This window comes from Aquarana catesbeiana, linkage group LG01, assembly GCF_042186555.1.
Source record: "Aquarana catesbeiana isolate 2022-GZ linkage group LG01, ASM4218655v1, whole genome shotgun sequence".
Lineage (NCBI taxonomy): Eukaryota > Metazoa > Chordata > Amphibia > Anura > Ranidae > Aquarana > Aquarana catesbeiana.
The window spans coordinates 244,089,678-244,107,635 of NC_133324.1; the positions used below are offsets into that span (position 1 = coordinate 244,089,678).

At 43.2% G+C, this 17,958-nt stretch overlaps 1 protein-coding gene across 2 annotated transcripts; it reads right to left on the reverse strand.

Annotated features, from left to right (window-relative positions):
• Window positions 1–10,251: 10,251 nt before the first annotated feature.
• Window positions 10,252–17,955, reverse strand: SNRNP35 (small nuclear ribonucleoprotein U11/U12 subunit 35). 2 transcript variants are annotated; one of them, XM_073627131.1, is made up of 3 exons: window positions 17,800–17,955; window positions 11,259–11,316; window positions 10,252–11,154 (listed from the first exon to the last, which is right to left on the reverse strand). In XM_073627131.1, the coding sequence occupies exon 3, from the start codon at window positions 11,149–11,151 to the stop codon at window positions 10,363–10,365; it is 789 nt and encodes a 262-aa protein (XP_073483232.1). In that variant the 5' UTR covers window positions 11,152–11,154; window positions 11,259–11,316; window positions 17,800–17,955; the 3' UTR covers window positions 10,252–10,362. The 2 variants fall into 2 exon arrangements, with proteins under 2 accessions (XP_073483232.1, XP_073483239.1); XM_073627138.1 differs by lacking the exon at window positions 11,259–11,316 and having other exon boundaries at window positions 17,800–17,951.
• Between the last annotated feature and the right edge of the window lie 3 nt (window positions 17,956–17,958).

Below are 17,958 nucleotides of genomic sequence, written 5' to 3' on the forward strand. Positions count from 1 at the left end.
CATTGAAGTATGCTGCATTTGCACAAGTGATGAATGTTTTTTGTATATTTTTCCCTTTGTGTGAATTTATTTAAAAAAAAAAAAAAAAAAATTCTGTATGCCAAATAAAAATGAAAAATTCCCACTGTTAAGGAACGATGGATCAAAAGTAGTGACTACTACCTTTTACTCACCATCCTTTATAAAACCCATAATGCTATATGACATCAAGGTCAGTTGATGCACCCTCTATAAAAAAAATTTTTTTTTTTTTTGTTTCTTAGGGCCAGTTCATACCACATGCAGTTCAGTGCGTTTTTTTTTTTTTTTCTACATCAAAAGCGGATTGAGAGTAGGTTATATGGTTTTCAATGGCATAGTTCACATCAGTGCTTGCAGTTCCAAAAAATAAAAATGAAAGTAGAACATGCTGCATTTTTCCTGCACTGGAATGCTGTAAAATGCGCACACACATCCTCCATTTAGGTTTTTATTTAAAAATAAAAAATGGGGGGGGGGAGTAAAAAAATGCACTGGACTGCATCAAAATCGTGCATTCCAGAAAGCATCTGGAATGCATCCGGACTTTCGTTTCTATGGCGTGTACTGGCCCCTAAAATGTTTTATAAACCGTAAAAAATGCGAAATACAACTGACTCAAAAGAATAAGTTTACTTTTCAGGTTTTGTAGAGGTTTCAGAATGCCTGAATTGTATATGTTCACAATGCTTGAATCTCCAAACAAGAATAATATCAATTAAGTGATTTAACATGGTAAAAAGTCCATTTAGAAAAGTGATTTTAAATACAGTTAGGACTCTTTCACACTTGCTTTGGTCTCTGCAGAGCGATCCATGTTCAGATTGCTCTTCAGAGAGCATTTGATACGTGATGAGGAGGAGGCGTTTCACCCCCTCACTGGCTGCTTTAACCCCTTTAACTCTGCCACAATCACATGCATTGCACAGGGTTGCAGGGCGCTTGCTTCCTAATTGAATGGGTTACACTTGGCGGGTGCTATGTCTGCCAAAAGCAACGGGGTGGAACTCATAGTTACATAGTTGGTAAGGTTGAATAAAGACACTAGTCCATAAAGTTCAACGTATGTTCATTCATGTCGATAATCATTTCCCATATCCCTGTATATTGTGTTCACTAAGATGCACATCCAAGAGTATTTTAAAATGATCAATACTTCCTGCTGATACCACCGATTTGTGGAAGAGAGTTTCACATTCTTTCCTCCGCCCGAATGGTTAAGCACACACCCCAGTCCTGCTGCAGCTGTAAAACAAAGCCACAGTTGTGGCATGTGTACACCCCCAGCCGCTGCAGCTAAAAAAAAGGGGAGGGGGGAGGGGGGGGGGTGGGGGAGGGAGGGTCAGCTGGGGAGTGGTAAAAACCGCTCAACCAGACAAGAGCTGGCTTCTGAGAGAGTGTATGGGTGTGTAGTGACTGTCCCTCTATATATGCACCAAAAATAATTGATATAAAATCCTACTAAGTGAATATATTTTGTATCATGTAAGTAAAGGTAATTGCTCCACTACCGGTGAGGTGCTAAATTTACATAATAAAAAAATAAAATAGAAAATGTTATATAGTATGTTTGTACAAAGGGTCCGTGAAACTACCCACTGGTTAAATGCTCGTGCTAACCATGTGTGGTTATCAATTAGCTCCACTAGATATAGTGATTAAAGTGCACTGAGTGTAAAGTGAACAAAAGTGCAACAACCTATAAGTTGTTATAAATTACCTCAAATTCCATATATATATACACACACTATAAAAAATACAATTTAAAAATACAAATATATATGCAGGAATCAAAGCAAATGATATATATAAAAAAGGCACCAAGTGTAAATACACCATCTGTAGACCAGTCCCTGTAATTGGCAAATACTGGGATGAAATGTCTAGTATATAGAGATCAGGATCAGTTGACTTGCATTCAGGAATACTCAAAGGGTAATGTAAGGTGACTTCCGTGCAGATAAAAAATGGAAGCTGGTGACTCCAAGTGCTCCCCCCCGGTGCTCCCCCACTCACCAAAATCCGTCACCCCCGAGGGGGTATTAGGCAGAGGAGTGGGTGTCTTTGGGTAGCTCTCTCAGGTGTCCCTCTTAGGCTCCACTCACCATAGGTGTCTTCTGCTTAGACTGTTACTGTGGGTCCCTTATGCTGGTCCAAATCCGGATACCTTCACTATTATCCACCTCCATGCTGTAAAGTCCTCCTCACACACAGAGAAATAAACAGGGGGCTTGCATGGTGAAGTATGTCCGGTTTATTAAAGGTTAGTTATACAATAAAACGTATCAACCGTAAGCAGTCGCGGCTAATGGCTGAGTATGAGATCAGGAAGTAAACAGAATCCTGTGTCCCAGCGTGCGTACCAGCCGGCTCTTCCGGGTATGACGTGTGAGCGTGACTCCGCCTTACGCGTTTCGTCAGACGTTATTTTTGGTGCATATATAGAGGGACAGTCACTACACACCCATACACTCTCTCATATACACAATTGTAGTCACTAATATAATCACTTATTTATTTAATTTAATTTTTAGATCCTCAACTAACACAAATTTCATAGGGCAGCGCCAATTTTCCCCATACTTCTTTATTACCATTTTCAATTGATTCCTCATTAGGAATCAATTTAGGGGTGGCTGCAGCCCTTTTTAATAGTTATTTTCCTAAGCGCGGACTTTTCAATTAATTAAGAGCTGGCTTCTGTTTAACTGTATTGTGTATATTCACTAATGTTTGGCTAAGCATTTTCAGCATTTAAAATGACATGTGTGGCTTCTCCCTGCATTTAAGATTTACAGTGATAAGCCATAACAATTCAGTTTTTTTTTTTTTTTTTAAGAAGAAGAAGAATTGTAAACACCATTTTAGTAATTAGCTGTGTTTTTACACAGCCAGTGTGACTGGGTCACAGGGTATTATAATCAAGCTAAACAGCCTTTAACAGAGGGGAGCCTGTCCTGCCATGCACTAATCTTACATTAGATATGCTGTTTTAGCCAACTGAAATTACTACTCACATTTTGTGTTGCTTCATTTTCATAAAACTGTAGTAATTCTATACTGAAAAAAAAAAACCATGAAGGCTTATTTGCACTTCTGAAGATTTTAGTTGCCAGCCTGTCATTCTGATCCAGTGTTTCCTGAGGCACAGACCTAGAACAAGTATGCAGAGCAAGAGTTGTGACTTTAATTTCAGGCAAGTTCCAGCTTCATGATTTAGAAAGCATTGAATACAGAGACAGGCAAGCACTCTTAAGCCCCTTTCACACGAGCAGTCTGATCGGGTCCCCTTGTCAGTTTTTCAGGCAGACCCGATTGGACCCTCCATTCTCCAATATGGAGTGGTAACTGTAAACTGAACTGTGTGTCAGTTTACAGCCGCCTACCTCCAATCCAGCAAAAACAAAACTGAAGGGGACCCATTCTCCTCCGTCTGGCCAGATTGGATGGCAGTTAGGTGTAAAACGGGCAGCCAGTCTGTTTACACCTGACTGCCCATAGAGCAGAGCAGGCTGTGTATGTGTCCGCTCTACATAAACAGAGCGGACATGGACCTGTAATCTGCCAAGCTCCGCAGGGGATCAGTGGACAGGTTTCCTGCTGAGGCAAACTGATCTGGCTCGAGTGCAAGGGGCCTTAGAAGGGGTTCAGCAATAGCAGCCCCTGTCTTTCTCTCAGTACACGTATCTGTTGTTATAAGTAATCTGTCATACCTATCACAACAGCCTCTAATGGCCAAACCAGCCATTCCGTAAAGTGGTTGTAACCCAAAAAAAGGGAGAGGATCATGTTCCCTCATAGCAGGTTAAACAGCACAGAAGAAAATATAACAAGTAATTCTGCGCTGCCCTAAGGAAGGAAAATAAGCAGCTAACACGGCCAGTAGGATATGTGCATATGGAGAAAAAGAAAATAAGTGTAGCGCTAATACAAACAACCATAAATGTCTAGCATGAAGACCAAAGAGTCCATAGACTAGTAAACCTCTAGATATAAATTAGACAAAAGTCCTCCATGAGTATATAACTCGTATAAAATAAAAAACGATAGTCCATAAATAGATGCGTGACTTCATGTGTGGGACATATCAAAAAGTATGTGACATCTGAAGTGAAGAGAACACCACCACCGCGCTGATTTTAAAGATATACATGTGAGTGTATTTCCCAGTTTTTTAATAAATTCGCTACATATTTTTATGGATTTACACTATGTGGCCTCTCCTTTCTCCTCTCCACCTATTGCTACTACCATCTGCATTCTAGAGAGAAATTGATTAGGGGTGGGTGGCGCTACCTTATCAGGGTACCTTGATTTATAATTTAATGAACCTCAAAGGAATCAGAGAAAATATAATAATAGATGCACCCCTTTTATCCCTCATTAGGTAGTGGATCTAGATGTCCAGCGTTACCTGAGTGGCCTGTACTAACAGGTCATTCTGATACCTACATGCAGGTGTGCACCATGTGGTTAATCAACACAAATTAATTAAGTGACAATTAATAAAAAGTCATTAGTGACAAACCAAACCTAAATAAAGTAAATTAAATTAAATAAAACACCACGATACAAACTTATATTGATCCCCAAATGTTCCAAATATACTTATAAGCATAAAAGTGAATTTGAATAGTCCCAACATTAAACATATAGTGCAGGGTTGCACATTAGATAATATAAAGCTGGTGGAAAATTCATAAAAAATGATGAACAACTTAATGGAAAAAATTGATGAGAAAAAATATAGTGTAGAAAGTGTAACAAAGTCCAGTAGCAGTAAGTGAAAAACGTCTGTGATAGGTGACTTTCGTGAACACAGCTGATCAGATCCAGTGACTTGCGGTGCTCCCCCTCAAAGATCCCCACTCACCAGCTCCCTGCACCCCTGCAGGGGTAATAGGCATGTAGTAGTAGACACCAATAAGATGTGTAAGGGTCCTCAGGATCCACCGCTCCAGCTGTGAGATGTCCTTCAGTATATCCTCATAGAGAAGAAACAGGGCTCCATAGTGTGATACTTTTTAGGTAGTTTATTTATCACAACAGTACAAAAATAACCAAATGAATAAATAAAAAAAGTTTAAAAACCAAGCAATCTGCATTCTGACATCACCTTGAGGGACACACCAGTCCACGGTTCATCCCAGGACCTCCATCTTTTCAACTCCTCCAGATCTCCCACAGCTGTTCACCACCTAAGCCTGTTTGACCCAACCAAGCGTATGGTTTTTTTGGGTCCAATCGATCCGGTAAGCCTCCTTAAACAGCACAGAACTGTCTAACCCAGTGTTTCTCAACGCCAGTCCTCAAGGCGCCCCAAACATATCATGTTTTCAGGCCTTCCATTATTTTGCACCAGTGATTTGATCAGTTTTGCTGCCTTAGTAGTTACCACAGCCGTTTCATCTGAGGGAAATCCTGAAAACATGACCTTTTGGGGCACCCTGAGGACTGGAGTTGAGAAACACTGGTCTAACCTGTCCCTCTCTAAGCTTTAAAAAAATCTGGCTGATCCTGCCTGGTCCTGCTCTACCCCCTGAAAACTGACCACGATTTATCATGGCTGCTGAGCCCTGACACCATGGTCAATTTACATGCCTCCGTCATCTGCTCTCTCTCTGCCAGTTCCGGTATCTGTGTCCGCCCACCCTCCTGCCGCCATTAGTACTGAAACAAATTCTTTTATCCAGCAATAACACACTAAGTGTTTTTTTTAAATCAATGCCTCTAAACACCTTAAAACATAACTTCACTGCCAGCCCCTCCCCTTTATCCAGCAATAACGCTACAGCAGGAGGGGCTGAGTGGCCAGCATGGTGGTCATATGACCTCCCCCAGCTTATGTCAGAGGGAGATCTCGGCCCCTCCCACTGTAGCCCTGGATCAGAGTAGGAGAGTGTCTGGGAGTTGGGAGTTGTGACCGGCCTGAAGATCTAAAAAAAAAAAAAAAAGTGTCAGTGTGTCATCGCTGGATAAAGGGTAGGGGTTGGCAGTGAAATTATATTTTAAGGTTACGACTACTTTAAGTCAGGGCATATAATAGATCCAAGGCTGTGAAGATGAACTAACAACTGAATTCACCATGCTGCAATTATGTGCTCTGTATAATGGCAGCTTCAATGTTTTGAAGACAGTCTTTTTATTGCAAATTTACAGATTAGCTTTAAATTCGTGAAACTGAAATCTCCACTTGCATGGCTTTGTTTCCTTGATGTTCATAATTTCATAATAAATATGTACGAAATGTGAGACTAGAGTAAAACGCTGCATAAATTGACAGAGCAATAAAAAATGCAGATAGTCCCCGGGTTACAAACAAGCTTAACCATTTGCCGACCGCCTCACGACGATATACGTTGGCAGAATGGCACGGGCAGGCAGAATCACGTACCTGTACGTGATCTGCCTCCTGCGGGTGGGGGGTCCGCTCGGACCCCCCCCCCGTGCCCGAGGCGGTCGGCTTTTGTCCAGCGGCGATCGGAGGTGAGGGGGAGGCCATCCATTCGTAGCCCCCCCCCCCCCCCCCTGCGATCGCTGCCGGCCAATAGAATCATTCCTCTGCTGCTGTATGCTAAACAGCAGCAGAGGAAATGATGTCATCTCTCCTCGGCTCGGTATTTTCCGTTCCGGCGCCGAGGAGAGAAGACATCAATGTGAGTGTAAAACACACACACAGTAGAACATGCCAGGCACACAAAACACCATCCCCCCCCCCCCCCCCCCCGTCACACTGACACCAAGCAGTTTTTTTTTTTTTTTCCTCTTCTGATTACTGCATGGTGTCAGTTTGTGACAGTGTGGTAGGGCAGTTAGTGTTAGCCCCTTTAGGTCTAGGATACCCCCCTAATAAAGTTTTAACCCCTTGATCACCCCGTCGCCAGTGTCACTAAGCGATAATTTTTCTGATCGCTGTATTAGTGTCACTGGTGACGCTAGTTAGGGAGGTAAATATTTAGGTTCGCTGTCAGCGTTTTATAGCGTCGGGGACCCCCATATACTACCTAATAAATGTTTTAACCCCTTGATTGCCCCCTAGTTAACCCTTTCACCACTGATCACCTTATAACCGTTACGGGTGACGCTGGTTAGTTCGTTTATTTTTTATAGTGTCAGGGCACCCGCCGTTTATTACCGAATAAAGGTTTAGCCCCCTGATCGCCCGGCGGTGATATGCGTCGCCCCAGGCAGCGTCAGATTAGCGACAGTGCCGCTAACACCCACGCACGCAGCATACGCCTACCTTAGTGGTATAGTATCTGGACGGATCAATATCTGATCCAATCAGATCTATACTAGCGTCCCCAGCAGTTTAGGGTTCCCAAAAACGCAGTGTTAGCGGGATCAGCCCAGATACCTGCTAGCACCTGCGTTTTGCCCCTCCGCCCGGCCCAGCCCACCCAAGTGCAGTATCGATCGATCACTGTCACTTACTAAACGCATAACTGCAGCGTTCGCAGAGTCAGGCCTGATTTGAACGCTACCTTTTGAACGCTACCATTCACTAGTTGAGTATTAGCGTAGGGTACAGCATTGCACAGACAAGCAGACAAGGCACACTTTCACAGGGTCTCCCAAGATGCCATCGCATTTTGAGAGACCCGAACCTGGAACCGGTTACAGTTATAAAAGTTACAGTTACAAAAAAAAAAAAAAAAAGTGTAAAATATATATAAAATAAAAAAATAGTTGTCGTTTTATTGTTCTCTCTCTCGCTCTATTCTCTCTCTATTGTTCTGCTCTTTTTTTACTGTATTCTATTCTGCAATGTTTAATTGTTATTATGTTTTATCATGTTTGCTTTTCAGGTATGCAATTTTGTATACTTTACTGTTTACTGTGTTTTATTGTTAACCATTTTTTTGTCTTCAGGTACGCCATTCACGACTTTGAGTGGTTATACCAGAATGATGCCTGCAGGTTTAGGTATCATCTTGGTGGTATTCTTTTCAGCCAGCGGTCGGCTTTCATGTAAAAGCAATCCTAGCGGCTAATTAGCCTCTAGACTGCTTTTACAAGCAGTGGGAGGAAATGCCCCCCCCCCCGTCTTCCGTGTTTTTCTCTGGCTCTCCTGTCCCAACAGGGAACCTGAGAATGCAGCCGGTGATTCAGCCAGCTGACCATAGAGCTGATTAGAGACCAGAGTGGCTCCAAACATCTCTATGGCCCAAGAAACCGGAAGCTACGGGCATTTCATGACTTAGATTTCGCCGGATGTAAACAGCGCCATTGGGAAAATGGGAAAGCATTTTATCACACCCATCTTGGTGTGGACAGATGCTTTGAGGGCAGAGGAGAGATCTAGGGTCTAATAGACCCCAATTTTTTTTTTTTTGAAAAAGAGTACCTGTCACTACCTATTGCTATCATAGGGGATATTTACATTCCCTCAGATAACAATAAAAATGATAAAAAAAAAAAAAAAATGAAAGGAACAGTTTAAAAATAAGATAAAAAAGCAAAAAAAAAAAAAAAAAAAAAAAAAAAAAAAAGCACCCCTGTCCCCCCTACTCTCGCGCTAAGGCGAACGCAAGCGTCAGTCTGTCGTCAAATGTAAACAGCAATTGCACCATGCATGTGAGGTATCACCGCGAAGGTCAGATATAGACCTAGGCACTCAAACTAAAAGTTGTGTAAATTCCAGAAAATGTACCCTAGCTTGTAGACGCTATAACTTTTGCGCAAAACAATAAATATACGCTTATTGACATTTTTTTTACCAAAGACATGTGGCCGAATACATTTTGGCCTAAATGTATGACTAAAATTGAGTTTATTGGATTTTTTTTATAACAAAAAGTAGAAAATATCATTTTTTTTCAAAATTTTCAGTCTTTTTCCGTTTATAGCGCAAAAAATAAAAACCGCAGAGGTGATCAAATACCATCAAAAGAAAGCTCTATTTGTGGGAAGAAAAGAACGCAAATTTCGTTTGGGTACAGCATTGCATGATCGCGCAATTAGCAGTTAAAACGACGCAGTGCCAAATTGTAAAAAGTGCTCTGGTCAGGAAGGGGGTAAATCCTTCCGGGGCTGAAGTGGTTAAAGTATAACTAAAGGCAAAACTTTGTTTTGTTCTGGACAGAGTGGAGAGGGATTTGAGCCCCTGTCAGTTTTTATTGCTGTCTGTGCCCCTGTTAAGGAGGATTTACCCACTCTATTTGTCCTGTTTACCATTATCTTTGAAAGCGAAAGTAAAATAACTTCAATTTTTGGGCTGTCCCCGGAAAAGTAATAGATGGGGAACACTAGTTCTGGTGAGCTGGGGTCCCCCCAAAAATTCCTTTAAATTTGCAGAGATATCCTCTCACTTCCTGTTTGGCTATGGGACAGGAAGTGAAGGCAAATCTCCAATAAGAAAGATGGCAAAAAAAAAAAAAAAAAAAAAATCTAGCAGGGGTTATTACCCTCCCTTACTCTATCCAAAATGAAAACAAAAAAAAAAAAAAAAAAAAAGTTTCCCATAGTTCTATTTTAAGTTGAATTTGTATGCAAGTTGGAACAGGTATATTGTTTAAGTTTTTTGGCTAGCATAGGGAAGGGTTAACACCCCTGTAACATTTGTTTTGCTGTCTGTGCTCCTGTTCAGAAGATTTCACCTCACTTTCTGTCCCTGTGACAACTGGATTTTGAAAATTTTGGGTTGTTGTGGAAACAAGCATTGGTGATGAAACTTAATTGGAAACAAACCCCCCACCCCACCATGGTAACCTCTTTCAGGTGGGCTTTCTGATCAAGTCCACCTGATTGGACGCTTCATTCACCCCTATGGGGCAGCAGATGTCAACGCTAACATCCGCTGCTATCCTGTTCGCCAAATCCCAAAGGACGGTGGCCCTATTTTCCCATTCGTTTGGTGGATCGGATGGGATGAAAACTGACAGGCGGTCTGTTTCCAGCACAGTGACAGGTCCGTCTCAGCACAGTGAGTGGAGGTGGACCTGTCATCCGCCTGCTCAGCAGATCGATCCCCCGCTGAACAAGCGGAGTCTGTCAAAACGGACAAGCCTGTGTGAAAGGAGACTTACAGGAGTGAATTTCCCTTCCTAGGGGTAGATTACCCCTCACTTCCTGTTGTCTCCCTCCATTTGTACGTATAAGGCGTATGTTTGTAACTCAGGGACTGCCTGTGCCCCTAATAAAATATATATACATTTTGCAGGTCTTGTTTACAAGGTAGTAGTAAGCTGCATGGAATATGCACATTTTGTAAAAAACACAGGATTTGACATCTCTGAATAGATTTTTAATGCTCATTTGGATGGCACTGGTAATGTGGAATGATTGTTTCCTATACAGTAGAAGTTACGTATACATGACATCTAGCACAACTGTCTCTGGTCACTATTTCTTGAAGTCTCTTTCTCTACTTCTGTCTCTTTTGTTATCCTTTCTTCGTTTGGGTTTTTCACCTCTTCCCTGTTCTCTGCTCCACTCAGCTTTGTAAAGTCTCTCTTCAGTCTGTTCTTTATGACGATTATGTGACCTATCATGCCGTCTACCTTCGGTTCCTCTGTCCTGAAAAAAATCTGTTTTCTTCTCTCTCCACTCTTGAGGTCTTTCTCTAGACCTAGATCTGTGTCTTTTATCAAGATATCCTTCAGCGCGAGCATTAATTGGGTAGACTGGCAAATTAATTGGTTTCCTGAATGGTCTGTCACGTCCTCCAAATCTCAATTGTCCGGATTCTTTTTTACCACCAAACCCTCCTCCTAGTCGACGTGGAATCCATCCTTTCAGCATCCTTTCCAGTTCATAATCCACAAATATTTCATGCTGATCAATTACTAGTTTGTTGCCATCTCTGTAGGCTTTTTTTATGGCACTCTCTTGTTTATATTCAATAAAAGCATAGCCTTTTGAAAACCCAGTAATGATGTCTCTAACCAATCGGATCCTCTGTATATCTCCATAGCGAGAAAAAAATTCTTTTAGCTTCTCCTCTGTTGTTTCTTGGCTTAATCTAGCCACAAATAACGTTAACTGTGGGTCTCCAACAACACCTTTATTGGGCACATAACGAGCCAACATGGCCCGAAGGACAGCGCGATCATGTGGCTCCTCATCTGTACCATCAATACTGCCAGCCTTAAGAGGGTCATATTCTTTTGCGATGGGAGTCCAATCATTCATTTTCTACAGGAAGAAGGCAAACTATGAGAAACAGACTACAACACTAAGGCACAAAAAAAAAAAAAAAAAAAAAAAAAAAAAAAAAACCACCACACTGTTAGACTTACCGGTAACTGTTTCTATGAACCTTCCAAGACAGCAACACAGGAGATGAGAGGCTCCCCCCTAGAGGAAACACAATTGGTTGACAGCTGTTAAAAGGGCCCCCACCTTTACCCTTGTCCCTCAATTGTTGTAAAGTAATTCTCCCAACCAATGCACAAGGGGTCTTCAATCACTTAGGTACTTACCACCTATTGTATACACCCTTTCCTCCATCCTTACTGGGCGGGAAGTAGGCCTGCCGTCCTGGAAGGTTCGTAGAAACAATTACTGGTAAGTCTTATCGTCTGTTTTCTCCTCTCACCTCCCAGGACGGCAACACATGAGGATAATCAAGTAGTCCGCAGGCCTACCTAATGGTAGGACTACTGGCTGCAAGATCTTCCTGCCAAATGCCAGGTTCTGCAGAATGTTTTACCTCCACTTCATGACTGATGAAGGTATCTTAGCTCGATCAGGAGGCTGATCAGCAGGTTTGCTCCACTGACCTCCCTGCCTTCCCCGCTTCAGATGCAGGATCTATGAGGAGTGCCCTTTAAAGATGGAATCAGAATTTAGGAAATTCCCAGAAGGACGTGTACCTGAAAACAGGGTGACACTGTAGGTACATTTATAGTAGTGTGCCAACGTCCCAATATTAAAATTTGAGAGAACTAAAACAACTAGAAAGATGGACTTTCAAGGCACACGGGTATTTAGCTATAAAAAGTAAAAATCATTTTATTAAATTATATTATAAAAAAAATATATATAGACAGATACTGTGAGTAATACATTTCACAAAGAAGGATTAAGTATTCAAGGTTTCCTTGCCCTGCGTGCAACTAAGACACCACTAGTTATAGTTTATAACTGTAATGGGGAACGAGTTCCCAAGCTGGTGCTACGGTTTGTAAATATCAGATGAGTTGTGGGTCAGGTTGCAGGTCCAGGTAGACGTTTGCTTTAGTAGCTCGACATGTTGCGCATCTGAAAAATGCTTCTTCAGGAGCTACCGAAAGTTCTGTTGAGTATACATAAAATACAGCAATAAATATACATAAAAAGGACTATAGTATCAACATGAAATATGTTCGCCTGAATACCCGCCCACACTGCCTTCGCGCTGGTTTGACGCCGCTGTGTCGGCGGCGCCATTCGGCACATGCGCAGCAGCCAGCTGTCGGACCGGGATGCACTGCACCCCTTCAGACTCGCTGAGTTTCCGGTGGGGGTAACCTACTTCACACTCAGCCCCTTCTTGCAGTCAGCAGACGCTGTCTTACAACAGGGAGCCACACCATATTGCACAACTCTCCTATAACCAAAAACTTGAGGTAAGCCACTACCACCACCGTAGCCTGTCATCTTTCTGACACTGCCTCTTACTATGGGATCGTTGACATCAAACAACTGATATTTGCAAACCATAACACCGGCTTGGGAACTCGTTCCCCATATATAGTTTTTCTGAATGCTCCATTACAGTTATAAACTATAACTAGTGGTGTCTTAGTTGCACGTAGGGCAGGAAACCTTGAATACTTATAATCCTTCTTTGTGAAATGTATTACTCACAGTATCTGTCTATATATTTTTTTTAGAATATAATTTAATAAAATGATTTTTACTTTTTATAGCTAAATACCCGTGTGCCTTGAAAGTCCATCTTTCTAGTCGTTTCAGTTATAACCAATATGAAACCAGAAAAGGTACGAACTTCAACATTGTGCATTTCTGATTAGCAACAAGGTAGGGTCATAACAGAAAGACACTGACAAACTTCAATGCTGTGCGTGTCTGATTAGCAACAGTGTACAGACATATGGTCAACAGCAATGTCGCTAACAAACGATAAATGCTGTGCATTTTTGATTAGCAACCACTATGAAAATCTATCATAGGCATAGCCTAGACTCTATATACTAAACCTTCATCCACCAGAGGGGAACCAGGGTAGTTCCAAATAATGGAAGTCTAAAAAGGTGTGTGAATACCCCACAGTAGTAATAGCTGTTGCCCTACCACTGTCAAAGTATGAGTGGTGTAATTAGCCACCCACACGTGAAAAAGAGTCCAAGCCTCCCAAGCATCTATGGTCTTAACGAGCACAGACCTAGAGATCAATCAAGTCAGCCTCAAGAAGGAGGTGGTCACAATCTTAGCCTGGAGGCAGACACCTGTAGGGCTTAACAAGCAATCATTAGATACAGGTTAGTATATGTAGCTCTTGCATAGAGGTTTGCACCAGAACCCATCAATTAAGGGTTGCAGGATTACGGAATATTGTTATCCATACTTACCGTAAATTTTCCTTTCCTGGAACCTCCACATGTCAGCCTACTATGGGTCATCTCTGCCCTCTGACCCCTCCAGGACCACCTTTTTCTTAGCCCATAAAGAGTGGCTGTCAGTCTAGGCCAGTGTTCAAAATACTCCTCGCAATGGAAAATAGGGTGGGAGTCCTTGGCTGACAATGGGAGGATCCAGGAAAGGAAAATTACTGCAAGTACGGATAATTTTCTGTATTCCTGGACCTCCCCATGTCAGCCTACTATGGGACGTACCAAGCAAACCTTGGAAAGGGGTGGGGAAAAAAAAAAAAAAAATTGTAAAAAGAACGGTCAAACTCAGAAAATAAATTTAAATCGCTGACAGCTGCAGTAACAAACAGAAGAACCAAATGCCCCCGCAGGAGGAAGAGCCACATTTAGCCTGTAATTTCGGATAAAGAAAAAAGTGTTGGGCGTGCTCCAGCTTGCTGCTCTGAACACTATTTCAGGTGACACTTTCGCAAAGGCTGCCCATGATGCTGCCATACCCTTCATCAAATGCGCTCTGACTGACTTCAGCAGGAGGAGGAAGGCCCAGTGACTTGTATGTAATCTATATGGTTTTGACAATAGGTAGAGCCGCCATGCCCTTCTTTGGCCCCATAGGAAAGACAAAAAGCTGGTCTTGCTTGTGAAAAATCTTAGTCTGCTCCAGGTAAGTTGAAACAGAGGAGACAAAGTCTAGCCTCTTCCATTCATCTTGCAATGCATCCACCGGGAAGGGTGGAAGAATAGTTTCCCAATTCATGTGAAAGGAAGTAGCCACCTTCGGTAGGAAGCTCGAAACAGGCCTGAGTATAGTTTTATCCAGAAGAAACAAACAAAAAGGCTCTCTGGATGAGAAAGCAAATAATTGTGAGACTCTTCTGGCAGAAGCAATTAGCCGTTAAGAAAACTGTCTTAACCGCTTGCCGACCAGCCGCTGCAGTTATACTGCGGCAACATGGCTTGACTGCACGAATCGCCGTCATGTTACGTCGCTTCTTTTTGTGGCCACTAGGGGCCCCCTTTGCCTGCCCCGGAGCCGATGCGAGTGCCTGGCGGTCGCGGTACCTCGTGACATGGCAAGAACCGGGATCTCTGAGGAGGAAGAGACAGATCGTGTGTTCATACAAAGTATGAACACCGATCTACCTCTTCCCCTAGCAAGTCCCACCCCCCTTCAGTTAGAACACATAGCAGGGAACACAGTTAACCCCTTGATCGCCCCCTAGTGTTAACCCCTTCACTGTCAGTGACATTTTTACAGTAATCAATGCACTTTTATAGCACTGATCGCTGTATAAATGCCAATGGTCCCAAAAATGTGTCAAAATTGTCCGATGTGTCCGCCATAATGTCACAATCACGATAAAAAAAAAAAAAAAAAAAAATGCAGACCACCACCATTACTAGTAAAAAAAAAAAAATAAATAATAATATAAATGCAATAAATCTATCCCCTATTTTGTAGACGCTATAACTTTTGCACAAACCAATCAATATACGCTTATTGCAATTTTTATTACCAAAATATGTAGAATACATTTTTTTTTTTTTTTTAAAGCAAATGGGGATATTGATTATAGCAAAAAGTACAAAATATTGTGTCCCCCCCCCCCCCCCCCAGAAGATTCCTAAAATATTCCCCCCCCCCCCCCAACAGGTCACTGTTGGGGGAAAGAGATTCCTCACTTGAAGAAGGGATCGACTCCCGGTGCCCCCCTGATGAGACACCCAAGTGGTTTGGTTGTCCGAATGGACTTTGACAGCTTGCTGTAACACAGGTTGGAACGCTAGCAGAGCGCGTCGCACGGCTTCCAATTCCAGGAGATTTGAACTCTGCGACACGTGAGGCCCCCACCAGCCCTGAACCTGCTGTCCCATGCAGTGTGCCCCCCCAACCAAAAACACTGCCATCCGTCGTCACCACTACTGGCTCTGGAGCCTGCAGCAGCACACCCCGGACAAGATTGCCAGAAATTGTCCACCAATTCAGGGAATGATTTATAGGAACCGAAATATAGACCTTCTGAATCAAGGAGTGGCAATCCCATTGGAGAAGGAAATTGCATTGAAACCTCCTTCACCACCTTGCCCACGGAACTACCGGGATCGTGGCAGACCATATCCCAAGATACCACATGCATTTCCTCGAAACCAGAAAAGGTCTGGCCATTACCTCCCTTGTTTGGGTCTGAATGACCTGAATCTTCCTCTGGGGAAGAAAAACACAACCCCGTACTGCGTTGAATTGTACTCTGAGACACTAATATTTGGGTCGGCTGCATCTGACTTTCCCTATTGATCAGCCACCCGAATTGGTTGAGCGTTTTGCAGGCGAGAGCCACATGCTCTAGAACAGGGATATGCAATTAGCGGACCTCCAGCTGTTGCAAAACTACAAGTCCCATCGTGCCTCTGGGTGTCATGCTTGTGGCTGTCAGAGCCTTGCTCTGCCTCATGGGAATTGTAGTTCTGCAACAGCTGGAGGTCCGCTAATTGCATATCCCTGCTCTAGAAGAAGAGGTTTTGAAGGGATTAGTAGTAGTAGTAGTAGTAGTAGTAGGTCATCCAAATAATGGAAAATCTGTATGTCTTTGACCCTGAGTGTTACGACGAAGGCTGATAGTATCTTTGAAAATGTTCTGGGAGCAGTTCAGAGGCCAAAACGGGAGACACTGAAAATGGAAGTGAGGCCCTCCCACTGCAAACCTGAGAAAGCCAAGGTGAGCCGGATGTATGGGAACATGTAAGTAAGCGTCTGCTAGATCAATGGATGCCATACAGTCTCCTTTCATCACCGATATAATCATTTTCAATTACTCCATTTTGAATGGTGGAACCCTCCTATAGGAATTCAGCACTTTTAGATCTAAGACTAGCCTGAACCTCCCCTGAAGCTTTTGTTACTAAAAATAAAGGGGGAAATAGACGGCTTGACCCTATTCTCGCTTTGGAACTGGAAGAATGGCCTTTGCTGTCAGCAATTCTTTTATATACATTCACAAACACTGCCTCTTTCCTGAAGAGGCTGGAAGCAGAGTTTCCACAAATAAGGACTGTGGTGGTCTTGCTCCGAATTCGAGACGATATCCGTCTTGAATTATGGTCAAAATCCAGGCATCCTGTATCTTAAACCCTCTCGAATTGAGCCAGCCTCACTCTTACTTGAGGGTCTTGGGCGGAGAGACCTTCAGAAGGCTTTGTCCGAGCCCTTAGGGGCTTGGTTTGGAAGGCTTCGGGAAGGACGAACCAGTTCCCCTCCATTGCCGGAAAATTGATCTACAATGGCCTATAGGAACTCGCTTCTCTGAAATTTTCCTTGGATTTTCTCGCAAAGCGAAAGGGCTGTCGCTGTCTTTTCTTCTCCTGCCGGATCAGGCCTGACTTGCCACCAGAGACTCACTGGATTGTTGACTCCAAGGCCTTGCCAAAGAGCAGCTTGCCGTCGAATAGAACTGAACATAGGCTATGTTTGGATGCATTATCTGCTGCCCAGTGCCTCAACCACAAAACCCTTCGGGCTGTCACAGAATGAGCATTCATCATCTTCGCTGTCATCCTGACTTGGTCTACAGCTGCCTCTGCCAGGAATTCCACAGGGGCACAACCGGAAACATTTGTATGGGACCTGGAATACCCACTGCTGAACAAAGCACTCCTGGCCCCTCCTCTCTGTCCAGTGCCACCATGGGAAGCCACTTCCCATGGGGGCACTTGTGCGTGCCCGCTCCCAAACCCTGCTGCTGCGTCCATGGACACAGACAGCGGGACTCGGCCCCACTCCATTGTCACTGGTTTTGATTGACAGCACTGGGAGCCAATGGCCCAGCGAAGCCAGCGAGGCCTGAAAGGGAGGGGAGAAACGATCTGCGGATGTGCACAGCACTGGATGGAATGAGGTCTCAGTTAGGTGGGGGAGAGCAGGATCCTGACACTTAAACATGTTTTTACCTTAATGCAAGGTATGCATCAAAGTAGGTAGAAAATGTTTAGGCTTTACAACTACTTTAAGCTTTGAAAATGAAATACAGAAGCTGATTGGTTACTGTGCACAGCCGCTCCAATCATAATGAATTACATTCATAGCTGGCGCTGACCCCATCCCCTATAAATCAGATCACTTTTCAGTGTAATAACACTGACCTTCCATAGATAGCAGGGAAAACAATGCAATTAGATTTCTCATATACAACTCTCTTCACTCCCACAATTTACACTAAACGTGATCCACAGCCTATTCTTGACTTACAGCTAGCAGCAGGCTTACGATGCGCACCGCGATCCGTGAAATACAGCGAGCCCCGAACCTTCCACTGATCAAGTCGCTGTTATTCTGACGCCCGCCAATGCAAATTTGCCTTCGCTGGTCACAAGACCCCCTACTGGATAACTTCAAAGCGAGGCTTGA